General features: G+C 38.8%; 1 protein-coding gene across 3 annotated transcripts in view; it reads right to left on the bottom strand.

The window, feature by feature from the left end:
- LOC124144883 overlaps positions 1-13,993 on the bottom strand; it is a 381,519-nt gene that overhangs the window by 367,022 nt on the left and 504 nt on the right. For all 3 annotated transcript variants that reach the window (XR_007221550.1, XM_046514495.2, XM_046514496.2), the window contains exon 2: positions 13,680-13,761. Coding sequence is in view for 2 of the 3 variants with exons in the window: in XM_046514495.2 (XP_046370451.2) it covers positions 13,680-13,761 (82 nt within the window). In the remaining variant the exon portion in view is untranslated. The remainder of the gene's footprint in view (positions 1-13,679; positions 13,762-13,993) is intronic.

The raw sequence follows: 13,993 nt of genomic DNA on the forward strand, positions 1-13,993 counted from the left end.
AAAATGTTATTTCCACAGAAGTCACTCACACCCGCCGACCCCAGATATATATTGGATTAAGTGACAAAATGATGACGTTGGTTCACAATAAATTTCCTCTTTTTTTTACAAAAATGTAAAGTAACTGATTAATAAAATCTTTGTTGAATTAAACATTCGTGACCTCACACCTTCCATCGTACATACTCCACGTGTTTGCCAATAAACTACGTTCATCCATCACTGTTCATACATTCAGTAAACACGCTTATAATGAACTACGATTATGAGGATAAAAAATGCGTGGTTCCTTTGGGGTCGTTACATCCGTAGTTTACTGTACGTCTGATAGGTGGTGTAGTAGTGACATGGGTCTGTTATAAGTCAAGTAACAGAATGGGGACATGGATGATTGACGGAAGTCATTCGATTCGTCATCCGTTGCCCGATACTGGAGCAGTGTGTAGAGTAGGGCTGTTACGATTCACTCGCGTATTCGGTGAATCGAACCGTATCCATTCATGAACTGAATTCGTCATTCGTGGCCACTAGAATCAAATATTTTTGAATATGCAAGCGTTGCATATTTACATACCCTGTACCAAAAAATATCATAAGAACATATAATATGCATAGATTTCTTCAAACACAACACTCTTATCATATTTAGTTTGACAGTATTGTGGTCACTGGTCATTGTAGCATTTGAGCAGATACTAGTTCCTGGATAAGTGCAGAATATAAATGTATAATATATTAATCATTAACAAACCATGTCAAATAATTTATGTTGTCAATGTTTCACTGAATATAACAAGTAATAACAATAATATTTCAGCTGCTACATCAGACTTGTTATTGTATTCGTTAATTAATATTCGTATTCGTTACCCTATATTCGAGATATGAATCGTATTCGCCTCATAGTGTATTCGCTGCAGCCCTCCCTCTACACGAGTATATGGAGACAGGGAGACTCCTGTTTGTACAATGATGTCTGAGTGCTCATTGGTCAGAACACTCGCTGGAACCAGACTGCAGCTCGATTTGTTGGTTATAGTGAGTGTGTATGGTTTTACGCCGCTTTTAGCAATATTCCAGCAATATCACGGCAGGGGACACCAGATATGGGCTTCACACATTGTACCTATGTCGGGAATCGAACCCGGGTCTTCGGCGTGACGAGCGAATGCTTTAACCACTAGGCTACCCGACCGCCCCGCAGGTCTTAGTTGGTTGGTTGGTTGGTTTGTTGTTTAACGCCACACTCAGCAATATTCCGGCTATATGACGGCGGTGTGTAAATAATCGAGTATGGATTGTCATGTAATTACAGTCTGGCTATAAAAAGTGTTCTTTGTACATCTGGACTTATGTTTGTAACTTATTTCATTAATTTTATTAAAAATTCCTTTCAATATTGTGTTATTCGTGTGTGAAGCGATCAGAAGATTGCACAACTCACCGTTATTAACAGCAACCACGGTCAGATTACCGCTATTGACGCCTTGAAACAAACTTTAGTTGACAGAGAATGGATACATATATCATAAATGCCATACTTTGACTTGTTAAATGTCATACTTGTTATAGTTTGACGACTTTATCAACACGTAGTTCTCGCGATCACATGCGCGGGAGCCTCGACGGTGACTGGTCAAACTGGTTCCATGTGAAAAATAATAACCAGCAATAGCGATCAGCTGCTTCGCTTAGGGTTATAATTATTCTAAATATATTTAGTAAAAGCTGCAACTAAAGTAAGAAGATATTGGAATATATTATTCCTGATAAAAAAAAAATCCTGTAAAATTATACCAGTTGACCGAATCAAGTTGACTGATTCCAAGAAAACGTGTGTACAGCTGATTGTTGTTTCCGGCTTAGTTTACGTGAAAATACACAAGGTAATCTTAATCCCTGGGTGTAAAACAATGCCTAGCAGAAAACACAATTAAAATACAATTTAAACGGTAAATCAACATGTCTGGGTTTTTTTTTTATCTCTAATTTCAAGTTTGTACTGACCTAGTTTCCCCTCAACCGTTTGTTTAACGTATAATATTCAAAAAATCTTTTTCCAAAATACTGAATCCGCTAGAGGGGGGTGCACATTATACTTGGCTGCACACTATACTCAAGAAAATATGGTACAAACATATGGTACAAGTCAAATTAGGCAATTGCATCGGACATCATGCATGTCACCAATGTGTTAAATTTGAAAATGTCCTCCACATATCTACCTACCATAAAGCTTTTTGAAAGCTTTACTGGGGCCTTGAATGTTGTAACTTTGAATAAACAACTTCGGAGCAAACCCAGGGATCCTAATCACATGTACATAAATCAGTGTCATCACTGTCATCAAAGCCTTATCGCAAACAGTGCTTTGTTGATATCTCACTGTTCTCACATTCTCCGAAAAACATTACAAATTACTGACTCCATAGTCTAAGTTTGGACAACATTGCTGATTTCTTTCGTAATTTTATACCTGTAAGATAATGAATCAGTGCCAAGGTTTTTGATTACTTGCTGCTGAACACAACATTAACATTGATGGTGCTGCTTGAACCAGTAACCAGTGTTGTTTATTTTACGTCACAACAACAAAAATATCGAATAAGTCTGGATCGTGATGTTTACTCTTTGATTAATGCAGGTGTACGTGTCCTGATGACTTAAAGAAATATCAAGAATATTTCCCACAGGTATCCCACATACTTCTCACAGGTGTCAGTTAGTTTTCTGCAAAGGTACCAGACACTGCTTTGTTTGTTTGTTGTTTAACGCCGCACTCAGCAATATTCCAGCTATATGACGGCGGTCTGTAAATATTCGAGTCAATCAGACAATCCAGTGATTGACATCATGAGCATAGATCCATGCAATTGGGAATACGATGACATGCATCAACCAAGTCAACGAGCCTGACCACCCAATCCCGTTAGTCGCCTCTTACTACAAGCATAGTCGCCTCTTACGACTAGCATGGTCGCCTTTACCCGACACTGCAAGGTACTGAAGCATACCTAAGGCTCTCTATCTGTCATTTTCCTAAAGGTGTGGCATGTCGAAATTGTTCCAGAACGATGAATAGAGGTTTTTTTCTGACTTCTGCTCTTCTTAAGCCTGCATTGAGTTGAAATGATAAGCCTCTGGTTGTTTGGCCTTTAAAGTGAACATTGCTGGACATTTTACATGAAAATGTCATACTTCTTGCACATTTCGTGCAATTTATTTCAACAAACAAATTAAACAGCAACTGATTTTGTTACTTTCTGCACTGATCAACATGAACAGATCAGAGCCAAGAATCTTGGCTCTGTGACCTAGAATATTATTTCTATATAGGTACTTTTTCATCTTCCCAATTGGGAACAATTGGACACTGATAATAATTACATGAGACTAACGGACATAATGTGACAGCCATAAAGAAATGTATGCATTTCAACAATCCAAAGGGAGGCCATAAGACACTACGGATACGAGTTACATATTTTCTGATTGCTCCGCATGCTAATTTTCGTGATATCACCAGGAAATTATAACAGAATTTCATCCAAATCAACTTTTGGTGATAACAGGGAAGAAACGGTATTAGGATATACCTCAATTTTCAGGCAAGGTGTAATAATTCTGATATGATTGCTTTTGTGAAGATCTATAATGCACACAAGCCATTTCAGACAAACAACTTGCAATGTCCTACAACTGTCATTATCAAGTCTATCATTGCCTTGGGAACATGTTCTGATTTCTAAGCTGGCTAAGACACTTGGCGTCATGACTGAGGTATTTTCCCTTAAATGGCGCTGGACTACTAGAATTTCATGACTGCTCGGACAACTGGCACCAATTTACCATAGCTGCACAGCAGCGCGCATTCTGCAACCATTTTATTTTCTGTGAAAAGAGAACATGATGAATGTCTTCAGTTGGAATTCTTGACTTCATATCAATTAAGTTATCAAGAAGATGCAACAGAAAAGAAGAAGAAATAATGGAGACCTGTTTGTGTGGATTATTAATGCACCTTGATAGCAAGGCCAGCTTTGATCCCTCAAATCCTATCAAATCTCCTTCACACAACTGAGAAAACTTAGGTTCTGAAGCTCACCTTCATCCAACTTGAATGGGCATGAGGTGAAAAACATTCAGATTCTTGCATGAGTGAGTGAGTGAGTGAGTGAGTGAGGGAGAGTTAGTTATGGTTTTATGCAGCTTTTAGCAGCTTTTAGCAATATTCCAGAAATATCACGGCGGGGGACACCAGAAATGGGCTTCACACATTGTACCCATGTCGGGAATTGAACCTGGGTCTTCGGCTTTATGAGGGAATGCTTTAACCACCAGGCTACCCGACCGCCCCTCCTGTGGCAGAAACTCATGCATGAATATTTCACACAGGTATCAGATACTTCTCACAGATATAAGATCGTTCTCTCATTTGTTGATTTTGTTTGTTTGTTACTTGACGCTGCAATATTCCAGCCAGATGCTCATGATATTAATCACTGGATTGTCTGGTCCAGACTCGATTATTTACAGACCGCCATCATACAGCTGGAATATTGCTGAGTGTGGCGTTAGACAACAAACCAACGAACCAACCCACTGTCTTAACTTAACAAGGGCATTTTAACTTTCCCTGGTGGGTACAATGTGTGAAGCTCATTTCTAGTGTCCCCCGCCGTGATATTGCGGGAATATTGCTAAAAGCTGCTAAAAGCTGCGTAAAACCATAACTAACTCTCACTAACTCATTCATACAAGAATCTGAATGTTTTTCACCTCATGCCCATTTCAGTTGGATGAAGGTGAGCTTCAGAACCTAAGTTTTCTCAGTGAGTGAGTGAGTGAGTGAGTGAGTATGGTTTTACGCCGCTTTTAGCAATATTCCAGCAATATCACGGCGGGGGACACCAGAAATGGGCTTCACACATTGTACCCATGTCGGGAATCGAACCCGGGTCTTCGGCGTGACGAGTGAACGCTTTAACCACTAGGCTACCCGACCGCCCCGTTTTCTCAGTTGTGTGAAGGAGATTTGATAGGATTTGAGGGAATATTGCTGAGTGAGGCGTTAGACAACAAAGTAACCAACCAACCAACCCACTGTCTTAAATTAACAAGGGCATTTTAATTTTCCCTGGTGGGTACAATGTGTGAAGCTCATTTCTAGTGTCCCCCGCTGTGATATTGCTGGAATATTGCTAAAAGCGGCGTAAAACCATACTCACTCACTCACTAACTTTCCCTGGGCTTGTGAACTTTTTGAGTTTAGTTCTAACCCTGACAAGCATAGGTTGCTAGGGACCAATTTGAAGTCAGAATCTCCTTGGGGATCTTGTGGCACTGGCATTCAAAGAAACAACCGAGTTGTTCCTGCTGAGTGGGTGAGTGAGTGAGTGTGTATTACCTCTGGGGTATACAGGAGCACGGGTGGCTCAGTCGTCTAAGGCGCCACGATTCGCTGTGCAGAGTTGCGTCCCTTGGGTATGCCAGAAACCTATGATTGTGGGTCGAATCCCGGTTCACCCTGATTATGTTTCTAGGTTTGTCAGCACCATACCCGTGCTCGTGGGTTTCACCGAAGTTGTAAACGTCTGAGACCTGCATCACTTCGGGCTTTCCTCCCACAATAAGCTGACACGCCGCGATATAACTGGAATACTGTTAAAAGTGGTGTTAAACCCAACTCACTCACTCTGGGGTATACATGTATCCATGTTAAACTGTGACATGATATCTCGGTAGGTTAATATTATCAAACCGGTATGAGTCCAGACTAGTACAAACAGACTCACACTATTTAAGTGCCATAATCTTGAACACGATATTAAACCCCATTTTATCTTACCTGAAGATGAGATGCTGAAACAACTTCATGCCAGACAGATTGATGCACAGATGGACAACAGACCACGCCATAAAAAGTTCAGGTGAGCTACAAATCACAAATCCAGTAAGTAGATACACTAAACCCTTCGTGAAGATCAGACTGAATCCTAAATAGCCCTAATGCTTGCATCAGGTGTTCTTGATTTGTAACATAATATTGGATATCGATTGACTATTTTCAGTTTAGCTGGTCATTGACTATGAGGTAGGCCATGGCACTGTGTCACCCTTTGGCTGAAATAGTTTTTTGAAATCTTTATACCTAATTCTTACACCAATTTTAATCATCAGTAAGGAGCCCTGTATGTTTGTTTGTTTGTTTGTTTGTTTGGTGTTTGAGGCATCTTGGCTGAAATAGTTTTTCAAATCTTTATACCTAATTCTTACCAGTAAAAAAAACAAACATGAACACTGTTAGTTTGTTTGTTTGGTGTTTGAGGCTGTAATATTCCAGTTAATATGATGGAGGAATATACATAATTGAGTCTGGACCAGATAATCCAGTGATTGACAATATGGGTAATGTCCGATGTAATTTCAGGGTACTATGACACATGATCAACTAAGCCACGGAGTCGGATCATCCGATCCATATACTGAGGGGAAAGAGAAAGTCTACCCAGTCTGTTCTTTATGTAACTACCCGTGAAGATTCCGGGAGAGAATAGGTCTTCAGCAACCAATGCTTGCCTTAAAAGGTGACTATGCTTGTTGCAAAAGGCGCCTAACGGGATTGGGTGGTCAGGCTCGCTGACTTGGTTGATGCATGCCATCGATCCCAATTGCGTGGATCGATGATCATGATATTAATCACTGGATTGTCTGGTCCAGACTCGATTATTTACAGACCGCCGTCATATAGGTGGAATATTGCTGAGTGCGGCGTTAAACAACAAACCAACCAACCAACTTTATGTAACTGAAAATTGAAAGAGCTGTTGTTAAATTTGATTTTGTCTATTTTACCGTCACTCATTCCTGCAACAGGTAATAGAGTGTAAAAATACATTAGTTCAAAGAAGACTGGGTGAGAAAAGAATTTGCAACCACAAGACCCCTACCATGTTTAAATTGTAAATTTGTGCAAAAAAACAAATTATTAATTTTCAAAGATAAGACACCCATCAGAAGTTGTGTATTATGCAAATGTTTCTTTTTAATCTTAATTTTTTTAAACCAAATCATGTTTAGAAATATAACCATGAAGCAATATTCTTTTGAGTGCTAAGTGTAAGTAAAGTTTATTTTTTGGACATAATATCGCCAACTTAAGATATTTTCAACTGGAAATCATACATATGACAAAATCATCAACTGAGAGGTATAGTTCTCTTGCTCCTCCGTTTAGTTGGGTCACATGACAAGCACTGGTTGATGGTGAATTATTCATACCCAGAATCCCCACAACTTCCTGTTTGCTAAATGGCTGTTTCAAAGCTATGTCCAGACATTGTAATCAGTGCCATGTGTGATTTCGAGTCTGTGGGTAGTTAGTTTAATCATTAATACACCACGAAAGTTAAGTGAGTAGAAGAAAAAGGCAAGTTTTAAATCACTTGAATCACACTTGCTGGAACTGCCAAATGGCCAAAACCCAAACTTTCTAAATTTATTTTAAAAAGTTAATTTATCGTTACATTTCTATTATTAGTTATTTCTCATTATTCCTTTGTCAGATACATGACTGTAGTTAAGCCGTTAATTTCCTGGCAAAATATCTTGTGAATTTTTAACTGCATTATCATCACAAGATGTAAGTTTCAAATCTCAGAACTTTCTTTAGAGAGTGTAAATTGTGTCTTTTCTCCTCAGCAGGAGACATCATGAGTTAAATGTGGTTTTAGAGAGAGAACAACAATTCCGGTCAAGAATACAAAGTCTAGTGAGTGAGTGAGATGGGTTTAACGCTGCTTTTAACAGTATTCCAGTTATATCACGTCGTGTCAACTTAATGTGGGAGGAAAACCCGAAGTGAAACCCACGACCATGGGTATGGTGCTGACAAACCTAGAAACCAGGATTCGAACCCACAATCATAGGTTTCTGGCGTGCCCAAGTGATGCAACTCTGCACAGCGAATCGCGGCGCCTTACATGATTGGGACACCCGTGCCCCCACACAATGTCTAAAATTGACCTTAAAGACCCAAACTAACATATACATCAAGAAAATATAACATGTACTTTTAAATGATGTCTTTGGTATTCGATCAGCACACTCATCCCTTGATGATACATGCAAGATGGTGATGTTCGAGAAAAAATGTCCACATTGAGGTCTCACAAACAAACAGGAAACCTGAACGCAAACCTTGTTTGTTGTTTAACGCCGCACTCAGCAATATTCCAGCTATATAACGGCGGTCTGTAAATAATCGAGTCTGGACCAGACAATCCAGAGATCAACATCATGAGCATTGATCCACACGATGATATGCATCAACCAAGTCAGCAAGCCTGACCACTCGATCCCGTTAGTCGCCTCTTACAACAAGCATAGTTGCCTTTTACGGCAAGCATAACTGCACCGATCAGATATCAAAATTTTATTAAATAAAAAATCAAGCACAGACCATTCATGTACCAATAAATGGAGTTGGTAAGGTTCAGACGAAACACCTGTTCGCAGTAAAATGCCTATGAACTTTGCAAAAAAGGCTTTAATCTTAATTTTAACATGATCAAACGTTCCATGGAACTTGCCAATTCAGCAAAGAAAAAACACACATCTCATGTTACATGTTTCACAATTCCAACGGTGACCATGGCATTTAAAAGTCAATCAAGACATCTGGTTTCAATCCCAACCAACAATAAGACAGATGTTAAATTGACAACAGCATTTTTCCTGTGACAGAAAAAAGACACTCAGTATCTCAAGCTGTAAACTATACATTCAAGTACTGACACACAGGTACACATAAACAGTCAAAGTTATAAAAAGTCCAAAAAGTGTTGAAACATAACAAAAGACAAATTATTTTAGGATTAGAAGCTAAAATTTAGAAAAATACATAAATTGATTTTCATTTTCTTTTAATCCTATCATTTTTGTCACTGGGTGATGATCATAAATTTTTTTTATTTTGGAATTTGATATCATAATAAAATAAATGGAAAAATAATTGTAAAATATTTTCGTGTTTTAAATTGCCTGAGTGAAAATTCAGTCGTTTTTCACATTGACTGATTTTACACTGACTGTACCATATATTGTAGTTTGAGTCTTATGTAACCATAGACACTGAAACAAACGCTGTGGCTGGGTTTTGTTGGCAACTGTGACTATTTTGAATAATGTTCTCCACACCTTACACAACTGGGGGCATGGGTGTCCCAGTCGTCTAAGGCGCCACGATTCACTGTGCAGAATTGCGTTCCTTGGGCACGCCAGAAACCTATGATTCTGGGTTTGAGTCCCGGTTCACCCCGATGATGTTTCTAGGTTTGTCAGCACCATACCCGTGCTCGTGGGTTTCACTGAAGTGGTAAACGTCTGAGACCTGCATTACTTCGGGCTTTCCTCCAACATTAAGCTGACACAGCGTGATATAACTGGAATACTGTTAAAAGCGGTGTTAAACCCAACTCACTCACTCACTCCAATGTCCAATGTAACAGAAAAAAGAGGTTATGGCAATTAAGCATCAACCAATCCGTAACAGTGTAAAACAAGAATCATCACGAGTTGACATATCCCCCCAACTCTGGTGCAGCTCGGGAATGAAATTTGGCTACCAGTACCCCACTTTTGGTTCCTTGCCATGGAATACGTTCACTTCAGTGAAGAAAACAACATTGCTGTTCAGTATTTTTAAAAATCCCAAATCATCAAAAGGCACCAGTTCACCACTAGACTGATCTGTATAGCAAGTTTCACCTAGAAATATTCAACGGTTTTTGGAGTTCTGCTCAGGAAACGAGCAAGTCCCTTGTTTTCAGTAGAAGTCCATCTTGTTATGAAAAATTAAAAAAAATTATCAAAAAAATTCCCAAATCATCAAAAGGCACCAGTTCACCACTTGACTGATCTGTATAGCAAGTTTATTAGATGCCGAGCTACTATAACTGTGGTATGTTGGTGTTTCATAATGACCCTTCCCTGCAAATTTACCCTTTGTATGACTGTAAAATTTGGTAAGTGGTTGGTAGTGAGTTGCCTCTGTGCCCGCATTAAACAGAATAGACACTTGCATGAATTAACAGACGCATCTAATAGAGGAAATATGGTAAGTTATTTCCGTTAAGTGCCTTATCTGCTAAAGTATGAGCATGAAAGTAGATGGCGACATGCCCAGTGAATGCAAAGAACCATGTACATCGAATCTTGAACAGAACTCCAAGGAACGAGGCCACAGACAGGCCACCAAACTTCTGGGAACTCATGCATCTTAGAGGGTGCCAAAATAGCAGCAGACTGACAGACACACAATGAAAAAACACCTCCGAGACAAGCCTGTCAGACCGTGTCGTCTGCAGACACTAGTACCCATAAACCTTCCTCTTGTTTGGACCTGACGCCAGCAGCCAGTCCCCACGAGGCACCGTGTTGAGTCGATATGACTCCAATATTGAATGGAGCAGATTAAGAGTATATCAATGCTGATACAAACTGGGGTCCCTCAAGCAAGATACTTGCCTAAAGTAAGAGTTCCTGATCTGTGCACCTCCTGATCGGATGATGCTACTGGCATTCTTTAATAAGGGGTTATGTAACACAGGTTTGTTGAAATTCACAGTTATCCCTTTGGTGTTAAAAATATTTCTGAGCATACAACAGTATCAATACATATAAGCTTAGATACGAGATAAAGCAGGTTTGTAATTTGACAGAATCAAGTATTTTGTTTCTGGATACAACGATATTACAGAAGATCAGTTGTCAAAGAAGAGCGTGGGAGTGCATGTCTCTGGCATTTCTAGTCAGTGTGAAGACAGAAAACATCACGAGGGAAACTGATCTAAGATCTCTGGAGCTCACATCTTATCGAAAACGTTGATTTGTTTAAACTTTAGTTGTCATATAGAACTACTGAGCTCTTATCCATCAGCTTGGTAAATATACTTGGTATGTTAAAGAAGTGGGAACGTTATTAGTGAGTGAGTGAGTTGGGTTTAACGCCACTTTTAACATTATTCCAGTTATATCACGGCGTGTCAGCTTAATGTGGGAGGAAAGCCGGAATTGATGCAGGTCTTAGACGTTTACCACTTATGTGAAACCCACGAGGACGGGTATGGTGCTGACAAACCTAGAAACATAATCGGGGTGACCTGGGAATCGAACTCGCAATCATAGGTTTCTGGCGTGTCCAGTGGACGCAACTCTGCACAGTGAATCGCGGCGCCTTAGACGACTGGGCTACCCGTGCCCCCCGAACGTTATTAACACCATGTTTAATATAAGTAGACACAATTTGAGGATAACAAATTCTTGAGTTGCTGTAAAACTGACCTTTCAGTATAGATCCTTATACCGTTGTCAAGTATAGATCCTTATATCGTTGTCAAGCAAGCCTTGTTGTATAAGGATCTATACTTGACAACGGTCTAAGGATCTATACCAAAACGTCGCCTTTACAGTAATTAAAGAAGTTGTTATCCACAAATTGTGTCTACTTTTCATCCATCAACTTCCAAGTAATGCCTATCAAACAATTCATGCTTAATATATCATGATTATTGTGCTGATCAGTATCTATAGTACTAGTACTGCTAAACTGTTTGATTGGCGTTTTTAGAAGTTGGTAAGTAACAGTAAAGACAAGAAAATATATGGATGACAACTTCTTTTATTCTGTGACGATTCAGGATATCAATTGTCATGAAATAATAGCTTTGTGTAGTGGCAAAATATTTGTACTGCAATGTATTGGGAATCAGGTACCTGTATTGCAATTTGTATTGCGATATATTGGGAGGTAAAGTGTTTGACAGAGATCAATACTGACTGTACATGCAGATCCTGTTTTCTACATACTGAAGTAAATATTACAGCGTCAAAGTCATCATGGTCAGTTGCCTCCATTTTGTAGTCATGGATACAGGGGAGATAATAATGTGAGAAGAACATCATTTCCATGCTTCCATCGTTTTGTTAATCAATAATGAACGGACACATCATTTGTGAATGAATTTGTGTGTAGATTTTAAGCAAAATGATACAAATAATGACAAAATGTGTTATATGCTATTTTTACCCAATTTACCGGAACAGAAAACATATTGCAATACGTATCGTTTGTCCAAGTCAGCATGGTCAGGGGCCACCATATTGTATGTTTACAGGGGAGATAACAACGTGGGAGAAATATCTCTTCCGCATTTCATCAATCAATTACGAAGGAACACATCATTTGTGAATGAATTTCAGTGTAGATTTTAGGTTAAATGATTAAAATAATAATGAAACTTTTTCTGTATTTTTACCCAATACAACAGAACAAAGAAAAAATACTGCAAGACGTATCATTTGAATCTCATATAGCAATAAACCAGTACAGCAGTAATACCTTGCAGTCCTATAAAATAATAACATTGTTTTATTTTAATACCATAGTTCAATTATGCCTCTTGACATCCTCCCAATTTTTCAGCTGATCGCTTAAACCATTATACAAAAGAGTGAATGAGTGAGTACTGTTTTATGCCGCTTTTAGCAATATTACAGTAGTATAACGGCGGGGGGACACCAGAAATGGGCTTCACACATTGTACCCATGTCGGGAATTGAAACAGGGTCTTCAGCGTGACGAGCAAACTACTAGGCTACCCCACTGCCCCTTTTACAGAAGAAGACAAATTAACGAACAGAGTAAAACACAATATGATGGAAGAGGGACAAAAGGACAAAGCCAAATTAAGCCTGAGGCACCAACGGTCCTGGTGAGCTAACAAGCATTGATGAAGTATATCATCAGACTCTAGACATTTTCTTTTATCTGGCTCTCATTCCCAAGTCTCTTACAAGTCAACATTACAGTTCTAATCTCAAACCTTTCTTTCGACATGATATTTGTTCTGTCTGTATTTCACAATAAGAATGATCACCCTAAATCCATACGTCCCAAATTTCTTGACAATCTGTGATGAGAACGGGGAAAATCTATCACTTCCTAGAACCGCAGTAATCCTGATGCACAAGAATGAATACATCACCATTCATCGCCTCCATTCACTGTCTCATAAGGACCTCTACATTTGTTGACAAAGAAAAGACAATCAAGGTAGTCGTCCACAAATCAAATTTGTTTTCCGGACAAAAGATTCCTTGCAGGGATTATTTTCATATCAGAATAACTGAGAAATATATTTATGATATAGACTCTGCTAATATGTATAGGACATCCATTCACAAGAACAGGATATCTATTATGATATAAAAATAGTGATTTTTGATTAGATTGTGTAAATCTAACTCGGAGGTGATGGAGGAGGACATACGAGACAGGAATAGCCGTCTCGTTGGAAATAGGGGATTACACAACAGAAACCTTGAAAGCTGTCTCCGTGTCATTAGCCACAGATTTTTGTCCTTTTATTGACCATGATGCTGGATGCAAATGGAAAAAAACATTTTTACATTTTTTTATTTTATTTTGACAAAACAACAAAGCAAGAAATGTAAAGAGATCGTTGTTTTGTCAAAATAAAATAAAAAAATGTAAAAATGTTTTTTTCCATTTGCATCCAGCATCATGGTCAATAAAAGAATCTATAAAACGAGATGTAAAATAGGTCCAATATAATCCAGTTATTAATGGAATCATCTTTTAACTTAAATCCACATACCTCAAACACAACTGTGCTGGTGTCAACTTCCTGCAACAAGTCCACTGTCTCCAGAACTTGGCAACAACAATTGGAAAAGCTCCTGGAAAAAACAAAGAGAAATTGAATAAACACCAACACTGAAAAAACAGAATGGCATCATAATAACAATACCCATGTCCATTTGAGTTTATATCTGGTAACAAAGAAATTTGAGATTCTTGATCATCTGAAATTTGTGGGAGTGAATGTTGTTTTGCTCCATAAAGCTTTGTTTGCCTTGTTTGTTGTTTAACGCCGCACTCAGCAATATTCCAGCTATATGACGGCGGTCT

Source organism: Haliotis rufescens, unplaced genomic scaffold, assembly GCF_023055435.1.
Source record: "Haliotis rufescens isolate VD_foot unplaced genomic scaffold, xgHalRufe1.0.p SCAF_16, whole genome shotgun sequence".
NCBI classification, from domain to species: Eukaryota; Metazoa; Mollusca; class Gastropoda; order Lepetellida; family Haliotidae; genus Haliotis; species Haliotis rufescens.